General features: G+C 48.4%; 1 protein-coding gene across 2 annotated transcripts in view; it reads left to right on the top strand.

Moving 5' to 3' along the window:
- Nucleotides 1-1,802: 1,802 nt before the first annotated feature.
- The window catches only part of JAG2 (jagged canonical Notch ligand 2), a 69,973-nt gene continuing 59,527 nt past the window's right edge, over nucleotides 1,803-12,248 (top strand). The window contains exons 1-2 of one of the 2 annotated variants that reach the window (XM_069018454.1): nucleotides 1,803-2,156; nucleotides 2,437-2,760. In XM_069018454.1, coding sequence (XP_068874555.1) covers nucleotides 1,803-2,156; nucleotides 2,437-2,760 — 678 coding nt within the window. The remainder of the gene's footprint in view (nucleotides 2,157-2,436; nucleotides 2,761-12,248) is intronic. The other variant, XM_069018455.1, reaches the window with a different exon arrangement.

Here is a 12,248-nt window from a genome sequence, read left to right as displayed (position 1 = left end):
TATCTTGGGAGGCACAGTTTCAAAGAGAGGACACATAAAATAATTAAAAGCAATATTCACCTATCCACTTCAGAGAGCTCCTGTTTGAGCTCCAAAGGGATGAGAGGGAAAGTAAGGGATGCTTCCCGGAGAGCAAGTAAGGTGAACCAGGACAGCAGAGGGGTAGGCTCAGGACAGTGGGGAAGATAGGAAACTGGAGCAGATTGTGGCAAGTGGGAGACGTGGTGGGGAAGGAGAAGCAGGTCTGTAGGTGGGGAAGCAGGAAAGCAAGGGGGGCGGGGCGGACAAGAGGATTTTGGAGAGCAGCTAGCCAGCTGGCACACATATAGCAGCTGCTGCTGTGTCAGCCTAGGAGAGTAGCTGCAGCTGCACGCTGGCCATGAATAGCAGAGGAGCAGCGTGCCGGCTGGCTGCTGGAGGGACGGGGGCAGCGGGGCGCTGAAAAGGCAGGGGGAGGCTCTCCGAAAGCTTTTCTGCTCAGGGCAACTTGACAGCCCTTTGATTTCTGAGCTGTTTGTTCTCCAATTGTCCACTCCGGTGGATGATCGGTACGAAAGAGTTAAATGGGGAGAGAGGTGAGGGAGAGAAACAGTAGGAAAACTTAGGTCCTAAGTGCAGATCTGGGCTTTGATAGTGTATCCATAGCATGCAGTTGTCTGGATGTATAGCTTTCATAGCTGTCAGCGGGGATCAAAATCACAGGGTGCTTAAACTAAGCGCGCGGTTACCCTCATATTTGCTTCAGCCACCACTGGAGGAGGACATGATCCACCACTTGGCCATCTGTTCTGTGCGCCGCACATGTCACTCTACAAGCCCTCCTGTGTGAGCTCCTACGGGGCTGTGGGTTCACACCCCCTTTGTGCCTCCACATGAGCGTGGGCGCGCACACCCCAAGCACTATTCCACAGACACATGTGGTTCTGCACAGCTGGGGGTGCGTGCACCCCACACGCTCCTCTGGGGCTCTGGGTGTTCCCAGCCTCAGTGTTCCTCTGGAACCACGGGTGCATCCACTCCACGCACGCCTCCACAACTGTGGGCACACACACCACGCATGTTCTTTCACTACCATGGATGATCCCATGCTGTTCTCCTCTATGGCTACATCTGCACACACCTTGCACTTACACGACTGCAGGCACAGCCAACCGGGGCCGCCCTCCGCGGCTGAGTGCACGCTGTTCCTCCGCAGCTGTAGGTGATTCCCCCTTGAGTACTACCCCACAGCTGTAGGTGATCTTTACTTGAGCACTACTTTTTATCTGTCGGCGTTCCCACCCTGAGCACTCCTGCACAGCTGTAGGTGATTCCCCCCAGCACTCCTGCACAGCGATGCCAACTCCTGCGTTATTGGGGTACTTCCACCCCGAGCATTCCCTGGCTGTGTGTGCTTTTCCATGCATGTCTGCACACTCCCTGGGCAGTTCCACATCTTCGTGGGCGCACACAACCCCTGCTCCATCGCAAGCAGAGGTGTACCCACCCTACACCCTCCTCCTCCTCCACGGCCGCACACATCCCGTGGCTATTCCTCCGACACCGCGGGTTGGGTGTCCACCCCACACCTATCAATACACGGGTGCGTGCCCCCCACCCGCACTCCTCCGCGCCTGCGGGAGTCCCGCATCTCTCATCCCCCTCCACCACCTGGGGCTGACAGACCCCGCTGCGGGCAGGGCGGAGCGAGAGCCGCCCGCCGCCCTTTAAGAGCCACGGCGGGAGCGGCGCTGGCCCCACCCGCCGGCCGCGGGGCCGGGCCGTCCCCCTCATTAATATGAAGGCAGCGGCCGCGGCGGCGAATGGGTAATGAAGCTGTCACTCCGGCACCTACTTGTTGGGTGTCCGCGGAGCCGAGGCGCACAGAGGGCGAGCGGAGCCCGCGGGAGGGGAGCGGCGGCGGCGGCGGCGGAGCGCTCCGGGCGGCCCCGCCGGCAGCCCATGCCCTGCGCCCCCCGGCGCGCTGCGGGCGGCTCCCCCACCGCCCATGCCGCGAGCGGCCGCCGGTCCGTGGCCGGTGGGCTCGGCGGGCTCCTCTGAGGCGGCGGCGCGGAGCAGCAGCGGGAGCAGGAGGCATGCGGGGCGCCGGCCGGCCGAGCCGGGCCCCCCGCGCCGCCGCGCTCGGCCTGGCGCTGCTCCTCGCCTCCTGCGTGCAGGTAGGGACGGGGCGCGGGGGGCTGCGCTCCGGCCGCGGGGCGCCGCGGCTGCCTTTTCCCTTCTCCCCGCTCCCTTTGCACCTTGCTCGTTTCTTGTTTATATTTATATCTCTAACACTGCGTGCATATGTGGATGAATATGTACGCGATATGTATTGCCGCGGCGGGGTTAAACCCACAGCCGGCGAAAGTTGTCGTGGGGAGCCGGGGACCCGCAGCCCCGCGCTGCCCCCGGCCGCAGTAGTAACGAGGCTGTCTCCCCTTCGGTTTTTATTTTTAGGTGTCCCGGTCCACGGGCTATTTCGAGCTGCAGCTTAACTCGGTGCGGAATGTAAACGGCGAGTTGTTCAATGGGGAATGCTGCGATGGCACGAAAAGCCCCGAGAACCTGGACTGCTCCCGGGACGAGTGCGACACTTACGTGAAAGTCTGCCTCAAGGAATATCAGGCCAAGATCACCCCGGTCGGACCCTGCAACTACGGATTCGGATCTACCCCCGTTCTCGGTGGAAATATTTTCTATTTGAACAGCAACAAATACTCCCACCAAGGCAGAACCCCCGAGACGGGCAGGATTGTTATTCCCTTCCAGTTCGCGTGGCCGGTAGGTTGTTAATCGCGCTCTCGTTATCACCCTTTTTTTGTGTGCTGTTCCCCCCCCGCGCCCTCTCCCGTCGGTGCCGCTCCCGCTCCCCCGTTATTGAGCGGGGCCAGCTGCCGGGGCGCTGCCTTGGGCGCGGCCGCCGCTTCCCGGGGCTGCGGGGCACGGCCGGCGGCGCGGGGAGCGGAGGCGGCTGCGCGGCGGGGGCCACCGCAGGCGGTGGGTGCTGCGGGAGCCGGCTGCAGGCTGGCTGGGTGAGGGGCCGCGGCCGGCGGTGGCCGGAACGCGAGCGGCGGAAAGCAGGAAAATCACAATAACGGGGAGAACACCCCCCTCTCTCTGTCTCTGTCTCTCTCTCTCTCTCCCCACCCGCGCAGCGGAGCCCGACGGCGCGGCCGCGGCGCGGGGCTGCCCCCGGCAGGGGGCGCTGGCGGCGGGCGCAGCGCGCGGGCCGGGGCGCGTGCCGCGGCTCGCGCAGGGCGGGGCGCGCGCGCCGGGGGGTCCCAGCACCTGCGGGGGGCGGGGCCCCGCACCTGGGCCGGGCGCGCGCTCCCGCCGCTCCCGCCGCTCCCGCGATGGAGCCGGAGCTGCCGCCTCCAGCAGCTTTGGCTCGGCAGGGAGCAGCCGGCTCCGAGCCCCGGCCCTGACCCCGCGCACACCGGCTGCGTGCCGGCGTTTTGTGTGTTGGTGCGTGCGAGACCCGCGGCCGCCCCCGCTGCGCCCTTCGCTCCGCGGCTCGGGGCTTTCAGCGGCTCGCCCCCGCAGTGCGCTGTTACCTCGGTCCCCGCCACCTTGTGCGCCGCACACAGAACGCTCTGGGTTGGAAGGGACCTTAAAGACCATTTCGTTCCAACCCCGCTGCTGTGCGCAGGGACACCTTCCACTGGCCCCGGCTGCTCAGAGCCCCATCCAGCCTGGCTTGGAACACTTCCAGGGATGGGGCATCAGCGGGGGCTGCAGGCCAGTGCAAGTGCTTGTCCTTGGAGACTGAATGCTTCCTTCTCTTTTGGGGGTGCTGGATGTGGACAGTGCCCGGCGCTGGGGAGCGGTGGGTGGGAGGGGAGGGAGGCTGGGCTCCCTGCCCGGCTGCAGGCAGGTAGGATCCTGCAGGGAGTTTTACAGCTGTTGCCCTGAGCCCTTCCAAGTGGGCCACGGGGTGATAGCTGGCAAGCTGCGAGGTGCTGAGGAATGGGGATGGTGCAGTGCCCCGGCTCGGTGGGGAGATGTGTATCGGAAGCCTGGGTACCTGTGGATTGCATTTGGCACCGAGTGACCAACAGATGAAATGGCCCTTGCTGACCGCTCAGGCCGTAGCTCAAGGGGTCTCAGTCACTTGAAGAATGCTTGCTAGGAATGGGTAGGGACAAAAATGCTTTATTTGCATTCAGGCTAAAAGAAGCCAATCTACATAAATCATTTCACTTTCTGTGCTACCAGAGACCCTCCAAGCTGATGCTCATACCCCTCAAATTAAGGACTGACTGAGTTTGCTGCAGTTAAATGTTTAAAAATAAAGACGGTACAACAGATAAAGTTTTCCATGCAGAGGCATTTAAGTTCTGGTTGCCGGGTCGGGGTGTTTTGATGGCCTTTGGTCCTGTGCCCTCTTGAACTTGGAAATGTCCCTGTTAAGAGGTATAGTCGATACCATAAACCCAGGGTATTTAGAACTGTGTTCTTAAGTTATAAGATCAAAGAGAAAATTCAGATTCTTTCTCCTCTTTATTGGCCATTTAATACAGACTTGATGAAATTGTAAACTCTTCAGTAGGAGATTTCAGTAACATTAGCACCTCAAACTTTATTATGTTATCTGCATGAGGAAGTAAAGGTAACTTAACTCACACTTTTATTTTGCCAGTTTCTAGCATTGCTACTTGAAACACGAGGAGAGTTTGATAATCCTTGCGCTGCAGGTCCCTAAACCCAGCCTTCTTTGAATTTTTCTCTGTTGGAATAAGCACATTCTTACCTTGCAGCTGCCGGATATTGTTGTTCTGCGCTCACCCAGTCCTAAGTAAGGCCTGTTTGACCTGCCTCTTGCAGGTGAACTAATGCAGTGTCTCCAGCCCACACTGCCCTGTCTGCTGCTGTTTCTTGTACCATTGCCTCCAGCATTTTAAGGGAATTGAAATACTTGGGGTATTTTTTTTCCCCACCATTTTTTCCTGCAGCTGTTGCAAAGCAGGCTGTAATTTTATTTAAACAGTGCCACTGCAGTCTAGTGGGTGGTTAGCTGATTTTTGGATGCTTTACTGAATACTCTCTCAGCCCACCCTGGTTTCTAAAAATAAGCTGTGGAGTAGCTTTACTTAAAACAGTCTGTGGATGCACCTTTGGAAAGAAGCCCCTCCTGTATGTTGTAGTTTGGTCTTGAACTCTGTGTGTTCAGTCTGTTGATGGGGAACGTGGCATCTTTGTTGGAGCTGTGCAAAAGCTGTGTAGTCTTTGCAAGGAGAGGCTTAATTGTAGTGCTAGTTTATCACAAGGAGTTTCTGAAGTAGATTGAGTTCCTGGGTTATGTTTCAACTCCCTGGGGTAATTTCAAAATTATTCTCAAATAGTTTTCTTTCTCTATTCGAGTTTGCAAATGAGAAACAACAATATGGACATAGTCTTTTCATATGACATTTATTTTTGCTGTACAACAGTAATGAAGTTACTGTTTCTTTAATATGATGGGAAGGAGCAAGAGTAAACAAACCTGGAAATTGTGTCCTTCACTTAGGAAACAAATTTGCTTTGGTGTTCGCAGTGAGCAAAGGGTTTATTTCAGTAGTTCTAGCTTGAATTTTTAAGCCTCACAGTAATGAAAACCAGCATGAGTATATGCAGACTTCTTGGTGAACCTCATCTGAATGATAACTTCCTCACTTAAAGACTAGTGTAGTAATGTATAAATTGCTTGGGGGGGTTCTTGAAGTCTGTGTGATACTACAGTGTCCCAAGCTAGCAGTAGCTGTAAAGCAAGTAATTTCTTGGACAGTGATTTGTTTTGTTTTAGTGATTGTCCTTTTTAATTTTATGAGGCAAAATTTTTCGGTTTGGACAAGTGTCTCTGCTGTAAAGCTGCAGTACCAGAGTTCAGCAACTTCCAGTGTTTGAAACAGTGTCAGTTATACAGTTTATTCCTATTTCCTGTCTTTTTTTTTTTTTTTTTTGATATCATTAGTCTGATCTCTGATTTTCAAGAGGGAGCTTGGGATAGTGCCAGAAAGTTCTTAAAATTGCTACCTTGGGATACATCATCCACAGAAATCTGGCAGTGGGAGAGGCTGAGGAACAGCTAGAACAATACAGCTGTCTTCTTCACCCACCTACCTCACATTTTTTTTCTTTGCCTCCTGCTGTAAAACTTGAAGCTTCATGCTTTTTTGAGATTGTTAACAAACAAATGATGCAATTAAAATTTATGTGCAACTTTAAAACAAAGAAGTCAGAAGAATTCAAGTAGCTTTGAAGAATTGATTCTGATCAGTTACAGTTTTGGCTTGTTAGTCTTGAGCATTTTTATTTTTTTCCTAGCACAAAGCTGTTTGTTCAGACACTGAAGCTTCAGAAATACCTGGCACATTAATATTTATCAATAGCCATTGGCAGAATTTTAGATGTGGGGTTAATTGAAGGTTGCTTCTGAAGAGGGTGTTTTAAAGTTAGTCGTTCTGCAGGATGGGTTACGTGGAACCATTTCTTGTAGTCCTTTGCAAGATGGCATGAAATGGAGTTGTGTGTGGTTTTTCCCTCCACCCTGTTCTTTCCCTCAGGGAATTCAGAGTTTTTCCTGCACCGTAAATATTGGTTATGGCATCCGTTACTTCAGTTAATTAGTCATAGAAAGGAATTGTTCTGACTAGTTGTGGATGTTGAAATCGTGTATTACAGTATGCATCATTAGCTCCTCTCAGCCCCTGTTTTTGAGATCCTGGTGTGACTGACAGGCAGTGCACTGCACCCATGGGTACGGTATGCTCTGAACTCCCCAGGTGAACTTCAGAGTTCAGGGCCTTGGAGATAAGAAGCAGAAACAAGCATTTTCACCTCTCCTTTCCTTGGTGCTTAGCTAGGAGTCTGTGTAACCAATCTGATGGAGAGGTGGTAGAGGTTCAGGCAGCCCTTGCAAATTGCTTGGGTAAAGGGTGCCTTAAGGTTTTTTCCTATTTAGAGTGTGATTGTAGCACCTCTCTCTAAACTTCTTAAGTAATGTTAATGTCCAAGTAGATAAAAAATGTGTGTAATTTTAATGTCCAGTCTCTGTGTGAGTTTCATCCATATGCAGTCCATGTGTGAGCCTCATCCAAATGCCTGGAGGGGTTCAGTTTTGATTTAAAACATACATAGGAGTGTGAACCATCAAAAATTTAAAGCTGTTAAGAGGATAGCTTGGTGGCTGCAGCAGTAAATGTTAAATTTCTTAGAAAGCAACCTGTCCCCTACCCTGCCAAATCCTGAGCAGGAATACTTGACCTTACAACTTTTATTAATGGGTACAGCATTCTGCTTGGCACTTTCACGTCTGCTTAACTTTGGGATTCTGCATCAAACTCTCCCAGTCCTTTTAATTTGAGAAATGAAGGTGGTTGGGCCCTGGAAGATGTCTGCTGTTCAAGCTTATTATCTGGGATCCTTGGTGCCTCTAGGGAACTAGATAGCCTGGCTGTAGGAAATGCTCTTGTCTATTTTTGTTTGGCTGATAGATCCACAGTTGGTCTACCTCCTGTCTCAACACAGCCATCACTGCTCTCTGATCAGGATCTTGAGGCTTTGTAATGAAAATATCCTGGATTAGATTACTCTCTGCTCCCTGATAGAGTAAACATGCATCCTGTCATCTTGGATGACACCCCATCGGGACAGATATGCTTAAATTAGGCAGGTTAAAGTTAGGCCATTTAGCACTGGAAAAGGTACTTGTGCATGGCTGTACCAGAGGAACAGTAGGTATGGTTTTTCTCGTGAAAAAGATTACAATTTGACAAATGAAACATCAAGGGAGACACAGCAAGCTTTACCTGTAATTAGTTGTTCTTTGCTCCATTGAAACTCCTTCTTAAGGAAAGTGCTTGCAAAAGCACGGTTCCAAGCAAGACCTGAGGAATAAGAAGTGAGAGCAAGACCTCATGCCAGAATGTAAAATTCATCTGGTAGTGATGGGCCATGATGTATATGCATCACACCTCATTAGCACAGGAAATCAGCATGGAAAAAATAATGTAGTTGATAGCTGCATATTGATGATCTAATAAATGTTTAATGTCTTATTTACCAGTAGCCTTTTTCCCCCCAGGTGGAAGGCTTGGCTGACTATACTTGACTATTTTTTTTCTATTTTTCCCCCACCTGAACTTGGTGCATGCTTACTACCTCTGCCTGATGGGCTTGTCAGCAGACTCTAGGACTCCTGTGGAGCTGCCATGCCAAAATATTTCTTATTGTCCAATTCACAGACAAATACACTGGGAAGTAGAAAACATGCATCCATGTTTTCTCAGTTTTGGGGAGGTAGATTATGGAACTTATATGCTTTCACCTGCTCTGTACTGTATTTGTCTTGCAGCCTTTTTGATCAGAAACAAAAGGTTGAGGAAATGGTTTATTATAAAAATTATGTCCCTTTGCTCTCAAGTGACACAAATGCAAAGGGTAGCTTTCAGGTTTTGTTTTGCTCTTTCTTAAAAGAAGAAAATGGGGTGATGTTTTAGAGAGTGACTTCAGCAATGCTGGGTAGTGACAACTCCAGTTGATTTCAATAGCAGCTGCAGGTGTCACCTCTAAAAAAGAACCAAGGCCTTAATGGTGACCACTTCAGAACCACTCTTTGAAAAAGGGATTTATTATTGGCATGCTGTGTGTGCCAGCAACTATTTGCAGCTTGCCCAGAATAGAAAGTCTAAAGACTTAAGTTTCATGTAACTATAGGAAATCTGTCTTCTAATTTTAAGCAGAAGTGCTCTTTGCACTCTTAATCTTTCATGCGTTCATGTCATTAAATCTAGAATTTCTTATTCTTTGAAATAAATATGCCTCAAAGGACAGTATTCTGCTAACTATTTAAACTTTAAGGTATAAAGTTCTGGGGGTTTTTTGAATGTCACAGAGATGGTCAGATAGTAAAGAACACTTCTATTTATACTCCTTGAAAGCTTCCTTAAATAAACATGTGCTTATTTATTGGAAACACTGAGGCTGAAGTCAAAACTTGCAGATGAAGTCCCTCATCTCCCAGCCACTGAGACTGTGCTTGTACACCTTTTGTCAGCTCTCTAATCTTTATTCCAGAAGGTGCTCCAGCCAGCCTATCTATGAAATGCTACACTCCTAGCCACACAGCTGGTGTGGGCATTAAATCTTTGACTGAAAATGGAATAGGTATTAAAGTAGTCAGGATTACTCTTACACGAGAGGATGTGAGCAGGAGAAGCAGAGCATATTTGATTCACTGCAGTGCAGTGATGTCTTTGTAGCACTGTCTCTGGGCTGTTTAAATATGTTCCAAATGCTGTTTTCTCAGTTTAAAAATCTGCATAGGAAAGGTTTGCTTGGAGACATGACCACTTGTAGCTTTAACCTTAAACAATCAGGTTTATCTTGGATGTAGTTGGGGTAAAACTATAATTGGTTGTGTTATATCAGACTTCTGATATTTGGCCTAATTAGGCTGTGTTCCCACTGTATTTTAGGTGGCTTGAGTGATCCTGTGAGGTTCAAGTGTTAGTGTAGATGTTGAAGAGCTTTGTGTGGCAGAAGCTGCTTTCTGTGTTTGAGGCTACTGCGTGTATTTCTTGTGCAAATGTAGCTTGCTTTGAGAGCTATTTGGGTTCACTGTTTTTCATCACAAAAACTGCAAAAAATTAAGCTTTAGTCAAACAGTAAATGATGTGAAATAACTACATTTTCTGGATATAAAAAATGCCAAAACTTATGTAGCAAATTTTTTGTGTATTTGGGGTTGATAGGTATTTTTGCCACAAAGTTTTTCTTGTATGAGAAGGAGATTTGAGACAGATGTGTAAGGTAAATCGTGATTTTGTTTTTTAGCTTTGAAAATTACTTTTGTCTTGTCCCCTGTGGGCCAGTGGCTGTCTGGCCCCTCTGTCGAGCAATGCCTTCGAGTTACTGCGTGTAGGTGAGATGAGAGGAATTCATCTTTTTTTGTGTAGTCTGACTCCTCTTCTTGTTTTTCCTCTAGGTGTTGCTTTGTGTTGGCTCTGAAATACATGCTATGAACATACTTTAAAAACTACCCTAAGTTCATAAAGCAGCTATGATCATATCGTATACTTAGTCATCTGCAGGAGCTTTAGGTTATTGTGTGCCAGAAAGCTTCCCTCCCTGCTCTCCTGAAAACAAGCCCAATGTTTTGTCAACTCTGTGTGGGTCCTGCTTGCGTTGCCTGCTCTGTTTCAGAGCTGCTCAACCTGGTGAAGAGGCTAGAAAGTGACCCTGCCTTTTCTGCCAGCACACCCATTTGCTTTCCCTTGTTCCTCTCCAGTTCTAGCTGCAGTAATCCTCTGATCTGGAAGGAGCTTGAGAGCATCAGTTCGGAAGCAGAGAGGCTGCTTCAAGGAGTGAGGAATAAGGGTGTCCTGGCAGTGTATCTGGCTCCTTGATGTTTATCCATTTGCCTACCTGAAGGATAGTTGCTACTGTTCCTTGGCAGTGACTCCACCATTCCCTCCCTCTTCTGTGCTGTGATAAACCTTTGATGGGCTTTTTGCTAGAAATCTGCTCTGGCTTGGGTTAGTGGGTGTCTAAAACGGGTCAACCTCCGGTCAGAGGTGACTGCTGGCAGTCATGTGCTGTGTCCATTCAGTGCTTTTGAGCTGCTCAGCTCTCACAGGAGCAGGAGGTGGAGGTGTAGCCTGACCACCCCCACCCTACCCCTGCTCCCAGGGCTGGGGGATGAACCAGTGTGGGTAGCTGAGAGCATCTTTGCCCGTTCATGTTGGGCAGCACTGACCTTCTGCTTCCCGTGGGGTGGTGGGGCTCCCTCAGAGCTGCTCCTTCCCCTGTGTGCACCCAGGGAGACCTGCTGGGAGGGAGAGAGCTGAGGAGAACAGTGTGATGGCTCTGGTGTAGGTCACCTTGAGTCAGGGAGGGATGGCCATCCCTGATTTAACCACAGTCTTTAGTGCCTTTGCTTACTGTACAGGGAAAAAATACTCTACGTAAATGATTTGAGTGCTGTCTTCAGCAGAGTCTGTCATGTGCCCATTGATACTACAGACAAGGAATGATGCTAGGCTAGGAGTGAACAGATGAGTTTATTTTTTGATTACTCCAGTGCTTTTGCCTTCTTTTTTCTGGTTTGATGGCCAGATTTTGCTCAAAGGTAGTTAATTTTAGAAATCCAATGTGTGCAACATAGCAGACACATTTCAGCATCACCAAAGATTTAAATACCATTCAGCTCTAAGAGAAATGCTTGCTATTTGCCTGAAATATCTCTACTGCTGCTTTTGATATTAACCATTTTTCTTGTAATTATATTTAGGGAAGGATTTACAGTTATAAAATGTTGTTTAAGAGTTTAGTTATACCTTATGCTCATTTGTTAAACTATTCCCAAGGGTTTTCTTTATAGATGTAGCTAGCCTTTAATTTGTATATAAAGGAGAAAAATTAAATATTTATTATTACTGTTTCAGATGCTAAATAAAGTGTAAAAAGCATATTTAACATGAGGATCTTCTGATAACAAGAACTCTGACCTGAAGCATGTAGTAAGCCTGGATTTTATCTGTGGTTGCAATGACTGTTTGCTCCTCAATAGAAGCTACACTAGATGGAAGGGACAAGGCATTTCAAGGCTAAATGGGAATCTTAGGCTTACTTGATTAGAGCTTGCAGAGGTTGCTAAGAAACAGCCTAATAGTCCTTGAGTAACCAATTATATGCCCCTTGGACAGATGCACTGGTGCTCATTCTCTGAACTTGCTTGGTTTTTTTTTTTTGTTTTTGTTTTGTTTTGTTTTTTTGTGGTTTTTTTTTTGGGTTTATTTTTTTAAATCTGAGATAAGGCTGGAGTATTAGTACACAAACTACAATCTGTTTACATCCTGCTTTGGTCTTGGAAGTCCTGATATCTTGCTCCCAGCAGGATGTGTTCTGGTGGGCTTTGTTTAGTATGTTACTATTTGATTATTATAACATTTAAATTATTCTTGCAGTGCCTCTTCTACTTCCACAGAGTTCACTGTGTCTGGTCTCTCCCGTGCTTTCTAGTACTGTGAACATACCAGCTTGAATAACTTCAAGCATATAACATTCACACTGGATAAATTTTACATTTTCAGACTCTTATTCAGTAGGAAATACTAATACTAATGCAATATCCTGTGGTAGGTAGAAAAATGCTTGCTTTTGGGTAGAGCTAGCTTTCCTTACCCCTTCATGCAAATGGGAGAGAATTTTTGTATGAGCTAACAGTTAACTAAAACATCAAATAGAGTTATTTCCTTTCTCCTTCTTCTTTTTTTTTTTTTCCTGCATAT

The sequence above is a fragment of the Aphelocoma coerulescens genome, chromosome 5, assembly GCF_041296385.1.
Source record: "Aphelocoma coerulescens isolate FSJ_1873_10779 chromosome 5, UR_Acoe_1.0, whole genome shotgun sequence".
NCBI classification, from domain to species: domain Eukaryota; kingdom Metazoa; phylum Chordata; class Aves; order Passeriformes; family Corvidae; genus Aphelocoma; species Aphelocoma coerulescens.
The sequence above is the reverse complement of the archived record's forward strand: the minus strand, read 5'-3'. Positions and strand labels throughout refer to the sequence as shown.